The following is an 18,387-nucleotide window of genomic DNA, read 5'->3' on the forward strand; positions in this document are numbered from 1 at the left end:
TTGTTCCTCTTCGGCCAGATGTGTGAAAACAGCTCCTAATGGGGAAGGATCACACTTCTATAAACAAAAAACAACAACCTCTGTTGACCTCAGTAAACAGTTCATTCTGTTACATCTCCCTGCTGGTTGGGATCCATTGTGTAACAACCAAGTGTGTGTGGTATTGAAGTGCCTTTTAAGCGAGACACCGGAGCCTAATATCTGAGTCTGTAGTTTTGCTCAAACACAAGCCATTGAGTATTCCAATCTAGCTTTTGAAGTCTACACTAACTAGATTCATGGGGTGAGCAAGGGTGTCACTCCGCCTTCATGATAAACCAAGGTTTTGCGAGGTGAGTGTGTTCACGCAGGCCGAACCACAGCTCTGCAGTCACGAGGGGAAGCCTGCAGGTCTCACACCAGCTCAGAAAGTGCTCCTGCAGCTCCTCCCTCATTACTACCTCTGCTGACCTCGGCACTTTACACTATCACAGCTCAGATTGTGTGTACGCACTGCTATTTGTTTGTGTGGGTTTTAGGGTTCTGCACAGTGCACTCTATTTACTTTAATCTGCATTTACAGTTTATGGTTTACAAAACCAGGGACCTTCATGTATGACATATGACATTAACACTGAAACCATTGCAAATGTGATGGTTGTGAGAAACAGGCCACTTCTGATTCATGAAAATTCCCCACTATACTTATCCAACGTGCAGCTCACAGTTCTGCACAACACATCAAGGTGTCTTTTAATATAGTTACCATAAGACATTTTAGTTTCCAGTCATAACAGAGGTTGAAGAAAGCGATTTGCATAAACCAGTGGCGAAAGACAATATCTCTTTTATAAGATCTCAGTCAAATGTTGAGGGGAAAAAAAAGGAAAATAATATAAAAGTAATACTCTCAAAAAGTAATTGTTTGCATTGTCAGTGCAGTTTAAAATGACTGTGTGAAGCCTTGTTGTGCCATTTGATAGTTGTTGTAACACAGCTAATCAAGATTCATTTTTTAAAGTAATGAGCCAAAGATTAATTTTGTTTTGTCTAAATGAATGTACTCACTCTTAGAGAAGAGATTAGAGCGTCACTTTACCTACACTTCAAGTTCAAATAGATAAACACTCCTGTCTGGAATTTAATTTGTGTGAACGTAGTGGGAATATTGTGTTTTGCATAATGAGATGTTCTCTAGAACAATAATAGCACAAAAACAGGTTTTCATATCATGTGTATTCAACATGCAAAATGAAAAGCCACTCGAGGTTGATGCCTTTTTTTTTTCCTGTCTGTGTCCTCCACAGATGACAGAACAAAGGAAGAACAAGCAGAGGCTTGGATTCCTTGGTCCTCCTCAGCCAAACCATCACACCTCGGCTTAATGAGGGGCCCAAGGCTCAAACGGGACACTGCAGGTGACGGGCCACTCGACTGCAGGCTTGCAGTAGAGACCGGCTAGAAATGCAGATGCACACAAACTCCAGCCTTAAGAACAATAGATGTACTTAGGGTACACTTACAATTAATGATGTCAAAATGTAAGAGGCCAGCCAGTGTTGACACATCATTTTTGACATAGTGCCTTTTCTGTGACAACAATCACGGCATTATGTGATACAAACTGTGCCTTATGTGCTCACTGGGGCCACTAGGAGCATGGTTTACTGCCCATCTGTACACAGCCTCGTACAGAGGAACTCTGCTCTGTGAATGATTGGCCAGGTACGGCATAGTGTGCCAGACAGAGGTCGAGGGGAATGTTAAGGGAAGGTTTGTGGTTAAGTGCTGTCAAGTCACATCGACTGTCCTCAGTGCTGTTGTGTCAGAGAGTGGACAAGAAGGCTGCAAAGTCAATGTTTGGGAAGGGGAAGTGTATGAGTGCGAACATCAAGTATTTACCTCTTTACCTTTTAGATTTCTGAAGCTATTTATGCGGTTTATAACTGGAGTATTATGTTTGCATTTTGGAAAAGGAATCATGCTGCCTTACTCATTTACTTCTCTAAACAGTACATTGCAACTGCTGAAAGTGCACTTTTAAAAAAAAAAGGGTAAACCTGTAAGCCTGTAACTGGAAACATTAGTTAGTTATATTATTTGTGCATGCTTTGTGTTGTGTTTATAAATGCATTTGCTGCACCATTTCAGTTGCCTTCTAATAGATTTCTACAGAGTATATAAATAAAAGAAATGTGAAATAGAAATAATGATAACCTGTGCAAAACTTACTTGAAATGTCTTTTATGTCTACATCTTATATTGGTACATAATGTAATACTGTCTGAAGATGGTAAGCTTACAGTTTTTTTATCACAATATGAACATCCTCATTGTTTATAGAGATGTCAGCTAATACTGTAATATTTACTGTATCTGCTCAAATCATCTTCTAATGTTTCTTAAATTTTTTTATGTTTTTTAGTGTTTTAAGCATTCTCACTAGTCTCTCTTGGCCTGCAACTGATTGTTAAGTCTTAAGTTTTGTTTTTAACTTGCACAAATTAACGGCAGATTGCGAGTGCATACACTCGATGATAAATGTCCTGTGACACTTTCTGTAGAAACAAAGTCTTTAGAAAAATGTGTTTTTATGTGGTTGGATGTCGCAATAAATTTGTAACAAGACTCTTTGGCGTGCTTTGAGTAGGCAACCATCTAACAGAGTTTTGCCTCAGTCCCTATTATTGTTGTTGTTGTTGTTGTTGTTAGGGATGACTAAGAACTGCCCCCACACTCACCCTGACACCCCCCAACACTCAGTTTACTCACACTTGTACTTGTCCATGAAGGGAGCACAGGACCTAGGAAAAGACCTGTCTTCATTCAAACAGGATCATATTTCAGCTCAGGCAGCAGGGGTAGTCATCAAATATTAAAAGCAAAGTTAACAGAGCCGCTGTTCATGCAATCATTGTCCTGCTTTTGTTTAGCTCATCTTGACATTTAATCCCTGATGAACAGCTGATATGGTGCATAGATGGCCGGCTAGACCAGACTTTATAGTTTTGTTTTTACAATAGTCTACTTCACGAGCTTTGCGGTTAACCAGGTTTAATACTTTTTTATTATTAAATTAAGTGATCAAAATACAGGAATAAGAGAGAGGCATGTTTAACAGCCATTTCCAATCATGGTTACTTGTACTTTGGCTAAAATAAATGGATACATGGTTAAAAGTGATGGGTAGTTAAAACATCCAGCTGCTGCCACTACATGTGGTAGAAGTACAAATCCAAACTTAAACAGTTTAAACTGACCTAAACATTGACAGTGCAATTGTTTGAAGAATTGTTGTAACAAGATCCACTATTATATAATCCAAGTCAATATAACAGTTTAAAATAATTTCAAATGAAACACGACTTGCGGTGTTGATGAACGGGGCATGTTAGGTGGTTTGTATAGAGCTGTATGAGTACATGAGACGAAAAACAGTTGCAAACCACCGTTCTAGAAGATGTGGAGTTCCAGTCACTGAGTGCTTCTGTGTGCCACTGACTCCGAGTGGTTTTCCTTTGCGACTACCTGTGTTTACTCATCAAGAAATTAAATTTCCTTATAGGTGTGACATATTGGTTATATTTATGCTTGTCATATGCAGATCAGTTCACATTGTTGGTAATGTAGCACTCTGTACTTGAAATGGATCATTCAAAGCTGTGGCTGGTTGGTTTTCTGACTGCTTGTGTTACATATTTTAGATGATAAATGAATCACAGAAATGCCTCAACCTTTATCCAGTCCTGTCATTTACCCTCCACAGAGAAGCCAATCCTTCTTGGCTTCAGTCGCTGTTTACGCTGGCAGGCCTGCATTTGCTCCTGCTGCCTGTGACAGCCATTAAAATTAGCTCACGCAGTGCCATAATGGTGAGCAGCTGTCACGGCGTAGACAAGAAGGGTAAAGTGCAGCATTACTAGACTGTATTGGACTCATAGAGGGAAGGTGGGGGGGGAGAGGATATAACCAGGGCCATCATAATTGTATGGCATAAGTCATATTGCCAGAGTGTGATATTAAACAAGCATGCATCGCTTCCTAAACGGACCGTTTTATCATCTGGGATTTATTTTATGGTTTTAATCATGGAGAGAAAACATTTTATCCACCTACCAAAAACACTTAAAATTATTCAGCGCTGAAGCATTTTAATGCATGTGAGCAGTGTATTTTTGTATGACACATTTGGATCAGTCATTTTTGAATCTCTTTGCAAACCACAGTCAAGTCACGTGCTCAGCCTGTGTGTATTCAGTATGGTGAGTGAGAAAACATCCGGAGAAGGTCAATAAATACAAGGCAGTGTCCCAAACACCTCTGTGGCTGGAGGCAGTATTTTACCCAGTGTGCATGAGTCAGGCGGTTTGACTTTGTTGCACTGAAAGGACTGGACTAAAAGGACAGATTCATTTAGATTTAAACTTTGAATTTACATTTAACTGGATATACACATACTGTACTAGTATCAAAATTATTAGCTGCATAATTCAAATCCTGTTTAAGAGTTCAGTCTGTTGTTTTCAAAGTTGAGCTGATTTGTGTCAATACACATATTGATCTTCTGTCTCCTGCAGTCTCTTCTACAGACTCACAGCCGCGTCAGTGACCACCGGAATCAGATATCATTCCGTGGGTTTCGCCTTGAGATCAATAATTGACCACACAGAAAGTTGTTACTGACCGAGGAGGAGAGTGGAAGGTCACTGTCATTTTTTCTTTTTTTTTTTCTTTTTTATAAATAAACATGCCCCTGTGATGACTGACATGTGACTTCCTGTGTCTGGATTTGAGCCGTTTGTAGTCACATGATGCACCAATAACATCACAACACTGAACAAGCACACGGAAAAACTGCGCAGACAGGCCTGTAGATGCAGTACAGTGTAAGCTTCTACAGTGAAACAGTGAAATGCATCATTAAACAGTTATTTTTTGATCCTGGTGATTATCTGCTGATTATTGAGCGTCATCATCACTGAAAACAAATTGTGATGTTTAAAAACAAAAATTGAATGATGAATGTTATCAAATGTGGTGCCGTGAAAGTGATCCTTGAAGAAAATAACTGGACAGTCACATTTGTGTGAATTAAATGTCATGATCACATCGACACCTTTGTGTCTTGGTTATTAGTTATTGTTAATTTGAATAACACATTCTGTTCACCATCAATTTTAATGATATGCAGGACTTATGTTTAGGTAGTAAAATGGTCATAGAATGGAGGTTGCCTATAGACTGGTGCATCGGAAGTAACATTATGACCCAGGGGTGCATTCAATCACAGATCCTCTATGTTCAAAACTGTCTCTGGATCCATTTTAAGACGGTGTGCATCGTTTTGCTACAGTTTCCGGGTTGAATGGCATTTTTCCTTGGAAGGGTGTGAATGGTGTGCAAACTGTTTCATACTGTCTATGTGTGCAACAAGCTTAACTCCAAATATGTGAGGTACTGTGTGTTTTTTTTTCTTGTTTGGTGGGTGTGTCAAATATGTTACCCAATCAGCAGAGACTTGTATGTAAATTTGTGGTAATAAAAAGGCAGTGCAACAATACACACAGCGGTGTGTTCAATGGTAAACAATGTTCAGTATTGTTGAGTTTTGTCGGGGATGTACGCGATGAAGGATAAAGTGTTGGCTTGTGTAACCGCAAATACAAATCTTGCGAAAGTCCTTAAAAGAGGAACTGCTCTTATTGGCACAATTTTTCATCCAATTTAAACTTTCTCAAACACCACATCCTTCTGTGAAAAACAAGCACTATTTTAATCACTCCCCAATCAACCAACCTTTCTCCCCATCCACAAATAGATGTAACAACACACACTACACTTTCCCCCTGGGCACATGTTCATTTAATTTGAAAACTATATAGACTGTAGATGTAGACTGCTGTCAGCACCTGAGATAAGAGTAAGAATGAAATAGAGCTGAACCTCTGCATAAGTCAAAACATTTTAAAAATACAAACCTGCAATGTTGTGGTTGTTTTGTGGTTGTTCTATCCTGAATCCTGTTCTGCCTAAATGCAGACAACTGAAACACCCTAAACACAGTGAGATGAGTTCCAGCTGCCTGTCTGAGTCCCCCCTTTCCTAATCCTGGCCCCTTCCCCCCTCCCTTTGTGGCTGCAGTAGTTTGACTCCTACAGGCTGTTTGAGTCATGCTGGCTACTGGCCTGGCATCCACCTTTGCAAGCCACAGCCCAGTTCAGTCTGGATCCAGTCTCATGAAGTGTGCCCTGCCCAGCTTGTGTTACTGCTGTCAGAATCTGTTTTTAGTGCATATAATTGGCCTGTTTGGAGTATGACTGGGGTAACTTCTATCAGCTGAAAGTACTTTATTAGTTTCATCAAATATTGTGTGCAATATTTACAGAGCTGCACGGGTTTATAGAAAAAGGAACAAAACAAAGGTTATTCATGAAATGAATCCACCTAGTTGTTTTTGTGTGTCAAACACTGAAAACAAGTTACAAGAGGCAGCTGCAAATTATAGTTAAAAACTTCAATGTAATGTTTAAATTCAATAAATGTTATTGCAAAGTAATAAACTAACAGAATTATTCTGAAATTAAGATGACAAGGATGCCTTACTAATGTATATTACTGCATTAAAACAATATTTGAAAGTGTACTGTGTGAAAGCTGTAAAAACAAAGTTTGAGGAGGTGTTATTTACCATTTGCAAACCATAATTTGACAACACAGTGATGCCGTTTGCCACTTGTTAGCATTACTGGAGCCTCTAACCAAACCAAAGGACATTTTGCAAGACCATGTAGCAACATTTTTGGAGTTAAGTGCATAACAAATGAGCTGTCTTGGTTTCAGTGTTGTGCTTATTATTTGTCAAGCAATTGTATATGAGCTATATGTCAAGAGAGCAAATGTCATATTATAAGATAATTAATATAAGATAATTAGAAACATTGTGGAACCCAATTGCTTTCAAAAATAGACCAGTTGTTTGCTCCTCTTCATTGATTAAATTTTTTTTTAATACCATTTGCAACTGGATACATGGTAGGCTATACAAAATGTGTACAAAAAGCCATTATGGCACAAGTACCACAAAAGGTTCAAATAAATTGATATCAAAGAAAACACACTTAGGCACACACTTAAATGTCCCCATCCCCCAGAGTGTAATCACACACTTGGCTTTTCCCTCCAACCTGATGTGACTGATCAGAGTCATCCCATCCACATGTCATCATTGCGTTAAACCTTCTGCCACTGCTTGGAGGAGGGAGTGCCAATCTGAAGGCCGGCAAAAATGACCTGATAACGGTGCTTCCACATGATGAAGGCACCAATGGCACACACAAGTGCTTGGGCCAGGTTCAGCACGATCTGGAGCAGGAAGTAGAGTGTAAGCGTCCCAGTGATCACCTCACAGTCGCTCACTCCCTTGTAGGTGAAGGTGCGGGCTATTGGGTCATTTTTATCCTGATCCAGTATGCACACGCAGTCCTCTCCCGCCTGCTCACATCTGAAGCTACTGGTCTGTGTGTAGTGGTGTCCAGCGAACGACAAAGCCAGCACTGAAATGACCAGGCCGATTGTACACAGGACAAAGTACAGGAGCTGTCAAGGACAAAGGACATGTCAGATGTCATGCACTTTTACTTTGAAAGCTTAGATCCAAAAATCTTTTTTTGTCTTCAACTCGTGTTTTTTTTTATATATTTTTTTTAATACTAAAAGTCTGGCTCCTGCTTTGGTCTGTTGTCTCATGATTAACCCAGAGTGCCAAAACTGAAGCTTAGAAACAGACATTCTGGCTCAGTGCCTTTGGCAAGTTGAATTCAAAGAGATTACCCACAATGCTACAAGGCAAGGCCTGACCCTCAGTGTAGGAGTCCAGCTCTTAGCAATAAAGGAGACACTGCACAGGAAAGAGTGCCCTGCAGCTACAGCCGCTTCCCACCTTTAGTGCACGTCCTGTGTGAGCATGTAGAACAACAGAGTGTCTAAAAATACAGTCGTAAAATGTGACAGAGGTTTTGTGTTGTTTATGCAATTGCACAATCTCAATAACACTAAACCTTCATCTTAATCCTTCGTTTATATAACATTCGCTCTCGGTTGCATGCTACTTATGGAATTATGCAAGTGATGAGCGTTGTTTGATTGAAATGGCATTTATGTTTTTTTTGGAACAGCTGTGAAATCTGGAGCATGGTTGGTTTCAGGGAAATGTATACAGAAAGTATATCGACCCGTAGGCCTACTACATTGAACATGATGTACTCTACTAAATGGTAGACTGATCTCATGAAATGGCGTATGTATTACACGCCAATTCGTATGCCATTTTTGGCGTGTTATCAAGAAACGTACTCGTTTTTTTGGCCCCCATTGACTCACATTACCTTGCAATTGCGTGTAAATTTACGCCATAGCAAGTAGTATGAAAGGGCGAAAATCGGCGTAGGAAGGTTGGTTGGGGTGGTGGATGGGTAAAATACAGGACTTTCACCCAGGAGACCGGGTATTGTGTGTGTTTTACGCCCGTTGCATCCAGTGTAGACATACACGCGGATAGTCCAAAATGAATACAGATGACACGCCACTTGGCTTAACCTTCTGAGACCTAAGGCCATTTTTACAGTTTATTCTCCGTCTGGATTTATTTTATATTAAAGCTTGTAAAACATCAACCCTGTTGTCTACAGTCAAAATGTGAACATCATTTTTTTTAGGACAAACTGGGCTATTAGAATATTTGGGTTGCAGTCAGGTCACTTTTATGTTAAAAATGGTTGTAGGGCCTTAAAGACAAATAAATAAATAAAACGGAACATAAATCTTCCAGATATGTATTGATATCACAGATAAGTAATACATAAGCCATTTTCCTTTCTAAAACACTTCTCATATGTCTTGGGAGTCACACTGTGAAGAAGTAATCATTAGAACTTATACAGTTGACAAAATACATACATTTTTTCAAAGAAAGTCAAGACGCTTTTGCTCTCACGACATTTACTCATATTAATAATAACATAATAATGTCATATTTATTGATATTACACCCACAGCAATGCTACACAAGCAAATGCGTGTCAAAAATGTGCTCCTCTTGGCCTTCCATACAGCCTATTGGCCTTTTTGTCCCCTCTGGCCTTCCATACAAGATGGTGACGTTGTCTCCCATATATGGGCATACGGGGGCCTGCATTTCCCTAAACAACAGAGAGTAGAGATGGAGCCGCGAGCTAGCGGCAGAAATGAGCCAAAACGCGGTGAATTATGGACATAAAGTGGATCAATCTTGGATGTAACAGTTTGGATTTAAAGCCCAACGACCCCGAAGAAGCTGGATGTTCCAGGCTCAATAGAAAATCACCTGTAGAGGCTAGAAAGACCCGGAAGAGACCTCCGTAACCGCTAACTCGTTACCTTTCAGACGCAACTGTTGGTAAGTCGCTGGCTTGTATGGTTGATAAATTATTAAACTATGTATCAGAGGTGCTATTTTTACGCGTGGGCGAGTGTCTCGGGCTCAGTTTAAGAAAGTCGTTGTGTATGTTTACGCAAAGTCATGATGTCATGTTGCTAAATGGAGATGAGCTGAAGCTGGTAATAAATCTGAAAGGAGTCAACACTCATGTAGTTGTTGTTTATAGTCCATGTGGTGACCTGGGACACTTTTGTATTTTTTTTTTGAAGATTATTTTTTGGGCATTTTTGGCCTTTACTTTTGGACAGATGAAGACATGAAATGGGAAAGAAAGTGAGGAATGACAAGCAGCCAAGGGCCGCAGGTTGAAGTCAAACCTGAGCCTGCTGCATCGAGGAGTAAACCTCTATATATGGACCCCCGCTCTACCGACTGAGCTATCTGGGCACCCATGGGACACTTTTTTAATCAGAACACAGAACATTTGTTTTAGGGCCAGAGAAGGAGACACTGTGGGCTAATTGCAGCTGTTCTGGCATACAAGTTAACTGGTATTTAGAGGAGTACTTCATTTGGTTTTATTTTTGATAAAACAGTACTTTACAGTATGGATTCGGAAGGGAGGGAAATGGATCAGGACTGCAAACACTAAGAAGTTGAAATTTTAATCTATGGAACTCAAGACTCCTATAAATGTATTTACTGCAGTGCAACGGAACGGCTGTCATATTTCAATAAGAAAGAAGAAGAAATATGCATAATTTCAATAACACCTTCTTATAAGACCATTTAATGTTCAAAGTGTGCTTTGTAAACTTTCTGTATGAAAATGTAAATCCTTGTTATTTTTGTGAGTCCGATGGTATTTAAAAGTACACAAAACTTAGAATGTGTATCAAGCCTTTCTGCAAAGACCATTTTGCAAATGATCTGCCCTTTCAAAGGGTTTTGAAACCCTCTCTTCACAGCATTTTTTCATATTTAAACGTGGTATGCACATTGCACACGTGAGCAAGACAGAAAAATAGGATGTTGCTTCCAAGGACCTGCTTCTACAATGGTGGACTGATTTTAATTGCCTTGAAATTCCAACTGCATAATTGTACAGCTAATGAAGCTGTACAATCACATCAGATTAATGAATGCACTCATAGGAATCCCCACAGAGCTCTTTTAAACAAGAATGTTGTCAAATGCCTTTCTCACATACTCATGTACAGTTTCTTAAGAATTCTATTAGAATTGCAGTTCTAATGAGTAAAACACTGTTCTCTGCAAAGGTCTTATCTGTCTGCAAAATACACTGACCCATCTGATCCCACCTTTTACTGCAATTAAGATTCAACTATACACCTTGGCTCAATTTCAAAGAGACATATTGTGCATGAACAGAGGAACCTGATTTGACTTCATACATGACATGACAGATTGTCATTAGTTTACTTTCACTGTGTCAAACAGGGTGTGTGGACTCACCTTGCCAATGAATTGCATAGACGTTCTCTCATCAGGTTGGTAGGTGATACAGTACAAGATAAAGCCCAGGATGGAAACTAAACACAGCTGCAACAACATATCAGAAAATATTTGACATTGTTTAATTAAATTCACTCATATCCAGACAATGAAAATAAAAACATGATACTCATTTTGTAGCTTTATAACACCGACACAGAAAACAATCAACCCGTGTACCTTGTTGCTATTATTTAAACCTGCTGTATGTGATGTACAGTGTGACTGGTATAAACAAGAATCTTGTTCTAGAAAGTATTGTGTGCCCAGGTTTTCAGGGGGTGTATTAATTTTGCATGATTCAGCAGTGTGCTGTCATCTGATTACATTACTATCTCCCTCCCTCTCTCACACACACTCACACTCTATGTCTTCCGTGCAATTGGAGTCTTGTGACTGGCGTGCAGCATCTTATTCAAATGTTTTTCTCAGGTTCTTAAGCGCTCAGGACTCTCTGGAAAGTTCTCGATGACTTCAGTGTTTTTCACTTGGCTGAATCTCGTGAGGATATAACTCGGGATGTTGGTGTCCGGGATATTTTTGAGAGCAGATGGCATCTGTGATAAGCCAGGTTAGGATTCAAACAGGAGCAAAACCATTTTGTTTCTATCACCAAAATGTGATCTTAAATCTTACACCAAATCATGATAAGTAAAATGTACCTTTTTGTTGTTTTTTATATTGCAGATTTCACAGATTGTTCACAAAAAAATATTTTTTTTTAAATGCAAAGAACCATTTAACACTTACACTTGACACTTCAATTGCTTTTAGCGTGTAACTTGTCATCTGTCAACACGCTTTAACTTTCTGTAGCACTTTAAATTACATTTCAAGAGCTTTCATTATTTATAGGTTAACAGTCATTCAATCAATCTCTAAAGCCCAATTTAGGGTTCTGCGCAGAATTTACACCGTAGGTACGTACGTGTAGATACACTCCCTACGCCGTAGCCTGACGTGCACCTCCCTATAAATGTAACTACACATTGCAGCGACACAGACCGCAGCAATCACAGGTCCGCTTGGCTGGGCGTGGTAGCATTGCATTACCCTCTACTCATTTCCAGGTTCTCATTCTTTGTGAACAACATTAAATCAAGGAAAGGGTTAACTTTTACTTCTACAGCTTGCCGACTTTATTCAAAAAGCACATGGGAGACACTTTGTTTTTCCTTCTCCACTGCCAGAGTCGGTACTCGCTCCGATGCTAACTACCGGCACTCTCACACGCGCTCTACCACACCCCACGCACATACAAATACCGGCTCTAGTCTCTTAAAAAGATGTGTTAGAACGAAGCAACACACACCAGCTGACAGGTATAAATCCTCACAACGGAGTAGGCCTCTCACGTAGCATAGGCTCTGCGTAGAGCCTACGTTCAACCATTAATCCGCCTTTACTCTTCAATGCTTTCCACTGTCTACTGATAGTTTAGCTGCTTTCATTGGCCAAGACATCAAGTGACATTTTAGCTTCCTTTGTTTCTAACACTTGCATTTACTCCTCAACTGTTACGAACAACTCAAACTGACAACTTGACTTCCTACAGAGCTTAAACTGAAATTTACAATTTAACTGATTTCAACTCTAACACATTTTATCTGACACCGCAGCTCCTGTCAATACTTACTCGTCAGTATCTCAACGTCAACGCACATTTCAACTCCTATTACGTGGTTGGTTGGGTGGCGATGGCGCAGTGGATATGACACATGCCTTTAGTGTGGGAGATCTGGGTTCAATCCCCATTGTGATACATTAACCAGTATGTCCTTGAGCAAGATGTTTAACTTCTACTTGCACCAGAGGTGTGCAACCTCTGATATATAGCAATTGTAAGTTGCTTTGGATAAAAGTGTATCAATTTAAACTGTTTCAATAATAGTTCACATGCAAAGAGTTCACATATTAAGACAGTTTAGGGCCAAATGTTCATTATAAAACTTGACCTTTTCTGGTAATTTAGTTTTGAGATTACACACATTATTACCTGTTTACTTTAAAAATATACAGCTTAATGCATGGGTCTCAAACTCGCGGCCCGGGGGCCAATTGCGGCCCGCGGGATGATATTTTGTGGCCCCCTTCTTGACATCAAAGTTAAGTGTTAGTGCGGCCCGCGCGTTCTGAAACTTTTTGTCATTGCGCATGTCACTTATGGGCTATAGTAGTCTCCTGACAGCGGCGTAACCGTTGTCAAGCTAGCTAAGTACTCTTTGCGGCAAATGCCTGAGGTTTGACAATGTGATGTCTGTTGTTGTGAAATGCACCAACCATATCAGATCTAGGGGCTTAAAGAACCGGCAGTTCCGCGCCTTTTTTTTGAGGAAATAGAGGGGTTTTTTGGAATACTTGATGCGGCCCAGCCAAACCCAGACTCTACTTGCAGCGGCCCCCAAGTAAATTGAGTTTGAGACCCCTGGCTTAATGCGATGTATTCATGCGTATATTGATGGTAAGAATGGTACAGAATGCACATCACATTTGTAAATAATAACAAGGTACAGCATTACATCGGTGGTCAAAGGTCAATTTGTAATATGACATGCTGTGATTGGCTGGCTTGTCTCATCAGGCCAGATGTTGAGGATTTGTTGGACACAAAACGCGTGCGCAGGCTTGTGTGACTGAGACTGATTGTAGATTAAGGTGTAAGCATTCAGATGAACATGACAATGCCAGGGATTTCCCATGCCTAAAATAACCGTCTGGCAGAAACCGGTGGTAAGAGCCAATGTTGACATGCAGTGTGGTGAAGATGGAAAACACACTGAGGGATATATGCTGAGGGTCATGCAGAAGGAGACTCTGGGTCCATGCAAACATGTAAATGTAGTGGCTGATGTTAGAGCATAAGGATGGAGCTTACAATGATTCCAGCCCAGTGTGGCGTCTCCCTGGCCAGGAGTGAGGGGCTGACGGCCAACATAAGGAAGGCCACGACTGTTACGGCCACCCCCAACAGCAGCTGGAGCAGGGCGACGAGCAGAGGGAAGCGACAGACTCTGCATTTTTGGCTGTCCTCTGGCGCTGGGCTTTCATCTCGCTTGTTCTTGTTGCCCTCCTTGTCTGAGGAACCTTTCTGCCCCTGCCCCATTTCTCCTCTTTTCTTGACACTCTTTTTCCCTTTCTGCACTCTCGACTTTTACTGTTGCCGTGTTTGAGGTGGATAAGCCTGCCTGCCGTCCGCCTCTCTTCCCTCCCTTCCCCTCCCTGCCAAGGCCTCCTCTCACCAGAAGCCCAGCTCGGCTGCTATTTGGAAACAGAGAAGGCTCTGAACTAATATGGAAAACATTTGGACTGGATTCCTAAAGCGGCTCCAGTGCCACATATAGAGCAGGCAGCATACTGTGCAGGAAAGGAAGAGGAGGGAAGGGTGGCAGGAAGTCACAAAGGGGGATTCCAACTTACGACTGTGAGAGGATTTCACTTGTAGTAGTAGCATTAAAAACAAGAAAGGGAAAGTACAGAGGCATATCAGTAGGTATGAGTTAATGAAAAGCCAGCACAATGGTTGGATCATTTTTTTTGTCAGCACTGTTACACAAGAGAGCCATATGCTGCGAGCCAGAAAGACTCACATGACTTACAGGAAGAAGTAATGTGATCATAAGGCATGTGAGAGCATTACAGTGCCTCAGATTTGAGTGGTTTTTGAGCACTTACATGTTCACCAGAGAGGAACAGGTGTCACCGACAATCAGTTTAACTTCTTGGAGTCATTTATAAAACTTTTGTAATTTGTAACAAGATGAATTTTGATGGAAGGTTATGGATCTTGTTTGCTTTTATCTCTAGCAAATAGCAATAACGCAATAAATTGAGTGACTTTGAATTCTTTTTGATGATCAGACAAATCAAAAAGTCAGTCACATAACGTCATTTGACAATTAGCACGCAAGTCTATGTTACATTGTTGTTAGTATTTTGTTTTTAGACAAAGGCACTCCGAAGAAGGCATGAGAGACACAAAGCACCCAGAGACGAGATTAATAAAAAGACCTCGAAGCACGTGTTTGAGCACACAGCTGGGCCGGTGCCATGGTTACTGACAACGCAGCTTTGAATGAGTGGAGCTGTATGAATAGGTTAACCTGACCAGACGCGCACGGCGTGCACACGCACACACTTCGAATCTGTGTTTACGCTCTTTATGTAAAAATCAGGGAGTTCCCTGTTTAAGTTTTGTTTGTATTATGAACAACATGAAAAACTGCAATGTGTTTTTGGTTTTGAAGTGATAGATGAGGGGTCCATTCTAAACTGTTAATATGTGCAGGATTGTTGATTTCTGACTAATTATTCATCACATGAGATCGTCTGGACGAAGTTTGCGAATCTGTGAAGTGTAGGACCCAAAATAGGCTATGGCCTATGTTAGATGTAACGGGGATTAGACTGTCTCTCCTAATCCCGTGCGCATTTTCTTCTTTATTTTGCGCACGTTTCACTTTTTTAAAACCAAATCTAGAGTGTTCGGACTACATCGCTATATGTTACAATGAAAAAGAAGGTCTAATTACCGGACTCTGTGCTGGTGCAGGCTACACGTGAGTAGGAAGCTGTTACCAAAGGCGCGCGTGCGCTCTAACCACAGCACCGACGGCTTTGCAAAGTGGCAGCTCAGAGAACTATAGATCTCAGTCTGAAGCGAAGCTCCACCGGAGGACACGCACTGTGCATCATCTCCCCCAGCCGTCCGTGTGCGGGTCGTTGGAATAACAAACATTCCCTGAAGAAGCTCAGGAGCGGATAACCAGCAGCAGAGCAGTGATGGATGAAAGAATACCGCATTTACAGGACAGACAGTTCATGGAGCACGCAGAATTTTTGGGGTGAGTGTCGCTTTTGGCAAACTCTGTCAAACTCTGTCTAATAAACTGTTATGACAACCTGGTGAATAATCGGACACTTTCCTCTTTACTTTAGGGTGGATTACCCCTCTCTCTACATGTGCAAATCCAAAAGAGGAATAAAACGAGAGGATGGTGGGAAGGTGCGTGCGGTTTAGTTTGTTTTCATTAACCGACCTTTGAATGTGCGGAGTTTACAATAGCCTACAGTACAATGCAGTAGACCCATTTTATTTTTCTATACATAGGCTATATGTTTTTACGGTAAACGTTGTTTTTTTTTGCCAACAGGATGCATACAAGTTACCACACCGGTTGATAGAGAAGAAGAGGAGAGACAGAATCAACGAATGTATTGGCCAGCTTAAGGATTTGTTACCCGAACATCTGAAGCTGTCGGTGAGTTCATGACATAAAGGATTTGACGTGCTCAGCGAAACTGGTTTTACATGACATGAGATCTCGTAAACAGCCTCCTGATCTTTGTTTGTCTCTTTAGACGCTCGGGCATTTGGAGAAAGCAGTTGTCCTGGAGTTAACGTTGAAACATTTAAACGCACTGACTGCTGTCACTGAGCAGCAGCACCAGAAGATTATAGCTCTGCAGAATGGTGAGATGCACAAACCAGAAGTTAACACAAACATTTTGCATGAAACCGCGCTTCTTTATCGTTTTCAGTAAGATTATGGATGCATTATTAAACTATTTGGATTACATGACACTGTATTAGTCCCTATACAGCAGCAGACCATGTACATGAATAGAACAAGGATGCGCATTTTGAGAACAGAATTATAAAACGTGCTTTGCGTGCGTCCGTGTTATCTTGTCATTGGCTCAATGTGCTACACTTTACTGAATACTGATCCGTTATTCTTTGAACTGGTTGATTCGCAGGGGACCGGTCGATTAAATCTTCCATTCACGCAGATCTGGATGCGTTCCTCTCCGGGTTCCAGGCCTGTGCCAAAGAGGTCCTGCAGTACCTGAGTCAGTTTGAAAACTGGACGACGCGAGAGCAGAGGTGCGCGCAGCTCATCAGCCACCTTCACAAGGTGTTGGCGCAGTTCCAGTCCGGCGCGCCGCCGCTCCAGCACCAGCTACCCTCCGGGGACGCACAGGATGGCCAGAAAGCCGAGAGCCAAGCCAACTGTGTCCCGGTCATCCAGAGGACCCAAGGCGGGGAGCTGAACGAGAATGACACAGACACGGACAGTGGATACGGGGGAGAGGCTGAAAAGAGCGATGGCAAAGATAAAGAATGTGAGCGCAATAAGGCGCAGGGATACAAGGCAGTGAAGATCAAGCAAGAGTTTGGAGATGATCGCGCTGCCAAAAAACCAAAGATAAACTGGCCTGGGAACGGGTCAGGTGGCACAGACCCCACTAGACCCGATCTGGCGTTTATGAACTCTCTGATGGGAATAAGCAGTGTGGGACAGCAGACACCTATTTGCATGCCTTTCTACTTCATCAACCCCTCGGCCGCGGCGTCTTATATGCCTTTTTTCGACAAAAGCAACATTGAAAAGTACATGTACCCAGCGGCCGCTCTGGCATCCCCGTTCCCCTGGCTGTACCCTGCGCACGCGTCAGCAGCGGCGGCCGCGGCGGCTGCTGCAGCTCTGCCCGGCTTGTCTGTGCACTTTGGAGCCTCTGCTCAGTCCAAGGACTGCCACAGTCCAGACAGCGACGAGTCACACGAGGCTGAGTTAGGTTCACCTAAGGAGCGCGAGGAAAGTCCCGCAAGTGACGACGATGAGGATGACGTAGCTGATGCGTCCCAAGAAAGCAAGAATGGCCCACATGATCAGTTTTCTGCTTGTCAAACGAGCTAATTTGTCTTTTACTTTTCCGTGCATTCTGCTGTGGAGTTTATGTATGTCCTTTTTATTTTTTATTTTTTATTCGAGTAGTTTTTAAACAAGGTTTCGCAGAGGAGTTTCTCGTGTTCAATATCTTGGCGAAACAGGAGACAGTTGTGTCGGCGTGTGCCTTTTGCACTTATGCTAGATTAATCAATGTAAATGATTATCGACAATGATTGACAATAATACCCGGCTGTGTTTCGCCGGAGTAAGTTTTTTAATCCTCTTTGATAAAATATTTTGAAGTGGCAGCATTGGTGCCAACACTTTGAGTATATAGCCTATTACAACAGTGCGCCATATCCCAATCAGCGAGTCTCTTTGGATGTATGAAGTTGAAACTGACCTCTGCCAAGGCTATTTAGAGCTTGGCTAACTCTCACTGTAAATATTATTACCTGTCATTCTGATTCATTAACATGTAAATGGGCCTATTAAAGACGTCCACAGTACCTCATCCCCAACTTTGCATGGGGTAGGCTGATTGGGAGGCACACAACTGTCCCTTCTGAGAAGAAAGGAATGGTACCCTCTACTTTACAAATGATGAAATTATGGGATAGGTCAAATGCCTGGTTGCCCTCAACTCATTTTACAGATCTGAGTTTACATCCTTTACTTCTGTGGTCTTCTGAGGAAAAAAAGGACACAAAAAAAACCTTACAGAAACCATTCAGAATAAGTGATAGAAGTAACCCTTTATTTCCAAGGGGCTGCTTGACCAGCACATTCCATACCCCGAATGAAGCA

The 18,387-nt window shown here is 41.5% G+C and overlaps 3 protein-coding genes across 3 annotated transcripts in view; 2 read left to right on the forward strand and 1 right to left on the reverse strand.

Annotated features, from left to right (window-relative positions):
• The window catches only part of itpr2 (inositol 1,4,5-trisphosphate receptor, type 2), a 63,243-nt gene extending 60,636 nt beyond the window's left edge, over positions 1-2,607 (forward strand). The window contains 1 exon segment of the mRNA XM_032524195.1: positions 1,287-2,607. Coding sequence (XP_032380086.1) covers positions 1,287-1,364 — 78 coding nt within the window. The 3' untranslated portion in view covers positions 1,365-2,607.
• Positions 2,608-5,782: 3,175 nt separating this feature from the next.
• Positions 5,783-14,240, reverse strand: sspn (sarcospan (Kras oncogene-associated gene)). Its single transcript, XM_032524201.1, has 3 exons — positions 13,785-14,240; positions 10,871-10,957; positions 5,783-7,575 (listed from the first exon to the last, which is right to left on the reverse strand). The coding sequence occupies exons 1-3, from the start codon at positions 14,010-14,012 to the stop codon at positions 7,210-7,212; spliced, it is 681 nt and encodes a 226-aa protein (XP_032380092.1). The 5' UTR covers positions 14,013-14,240; the 3' UTR covers positions 5,783-7,209.
• A 1,257-nt stretch (positions 14,241-15,497) lies between these two features.
• On the forward strand, positions 15,498-18,284 carry bhlhe41 (basic helix-loop-helix family, member e41). Its single transcript, XM_032524200.1, has 5 exons — positions 15,498-15,750; positions 15,845-15,911; positions 16,060-16,167; positions 16,268-16,379; positions 16,667-18,284. The coding sequence occupies exons 1-5, from the start codon at positions 15,689-15,691 to the stop codon at positions 17,605-17,607; spliced, it is 1,290 nt and encodes a 429-aa protein (XP_032380091.1). The 5' UTR covers positions 15,498-15,688; the 3' UTR covers positions 17,608-18,284.
• The last annotated feature ends 103 nt before the right edge of the window (positions 18,285-18,387 follow it).

Source organism: Etheostoma spectabile, chromosome 8 (genome assembly GCF_008692095.1).
Source record: "Etheostoma spectabile isolate EspeVRDwgs_2016 chromosome 8, UIUC_Espe_1.0, whole genome shotgun sequence".
Classification (NCBI taxonomy): domain Eukaryota; kingdom Metazoa; phylum Chordata; class Actinopteri; order Perciformes; family Percidae; genus Etheostoma; species Etheostoma spectabile.

What these genes read in the sequence shown, in the direction of transcription:
- bhlhe41 (XM_032524200.1), top strand. Translation starts at nt 15,689, where the DNA reads ATGGATGAAAGAATACCGCATTTACAGGACAGACAGTTCATGGAGCAC. An exon ending in AACGAGAGGATGGTGGGAAG is followed by an intron (nt 15,912 to 16,059) that starts GTGCGTGCGGTT and finishes TTTTGCCAACAG; the next exon opens with GATGCATACAAGTTACCACA. An exon ending in CCGAACATCTGAAGCTGTCG is followed by an intron (nt 16,168 to 16,267) that starts GTGAGTTCATGA and finishes TTGTCTCTTTAG; the next exon opens with ACGCTCGGGCATTTGGAGAA.
- sspn (XM_032524201.1), bottom strand. Translation starts at nt 14,012, where the DNA reads ATGGGGCAGGGGCAGAAAGGTTCCTCAGACAAGGAGGGCAACAAGAAC. An exon ending in CACACTGGGCTGGAATCATT is followed by an intron (nt 10,958 to 13,784) that starts GTAAGCTCCATC and finishes ATGTTGTTGCAG; the next exon opens with CTGTGTTTAGTTTCCATCCT. An exon ending in CTATGCAATTCATTGGCAAG is followed by an intron (nt 7,576 to 10,870) that starts GTGAGTCCACAC and finishes TGTCCTTGACAG; the next exon opens with CTCCTGTACTTTGTCCTGTG.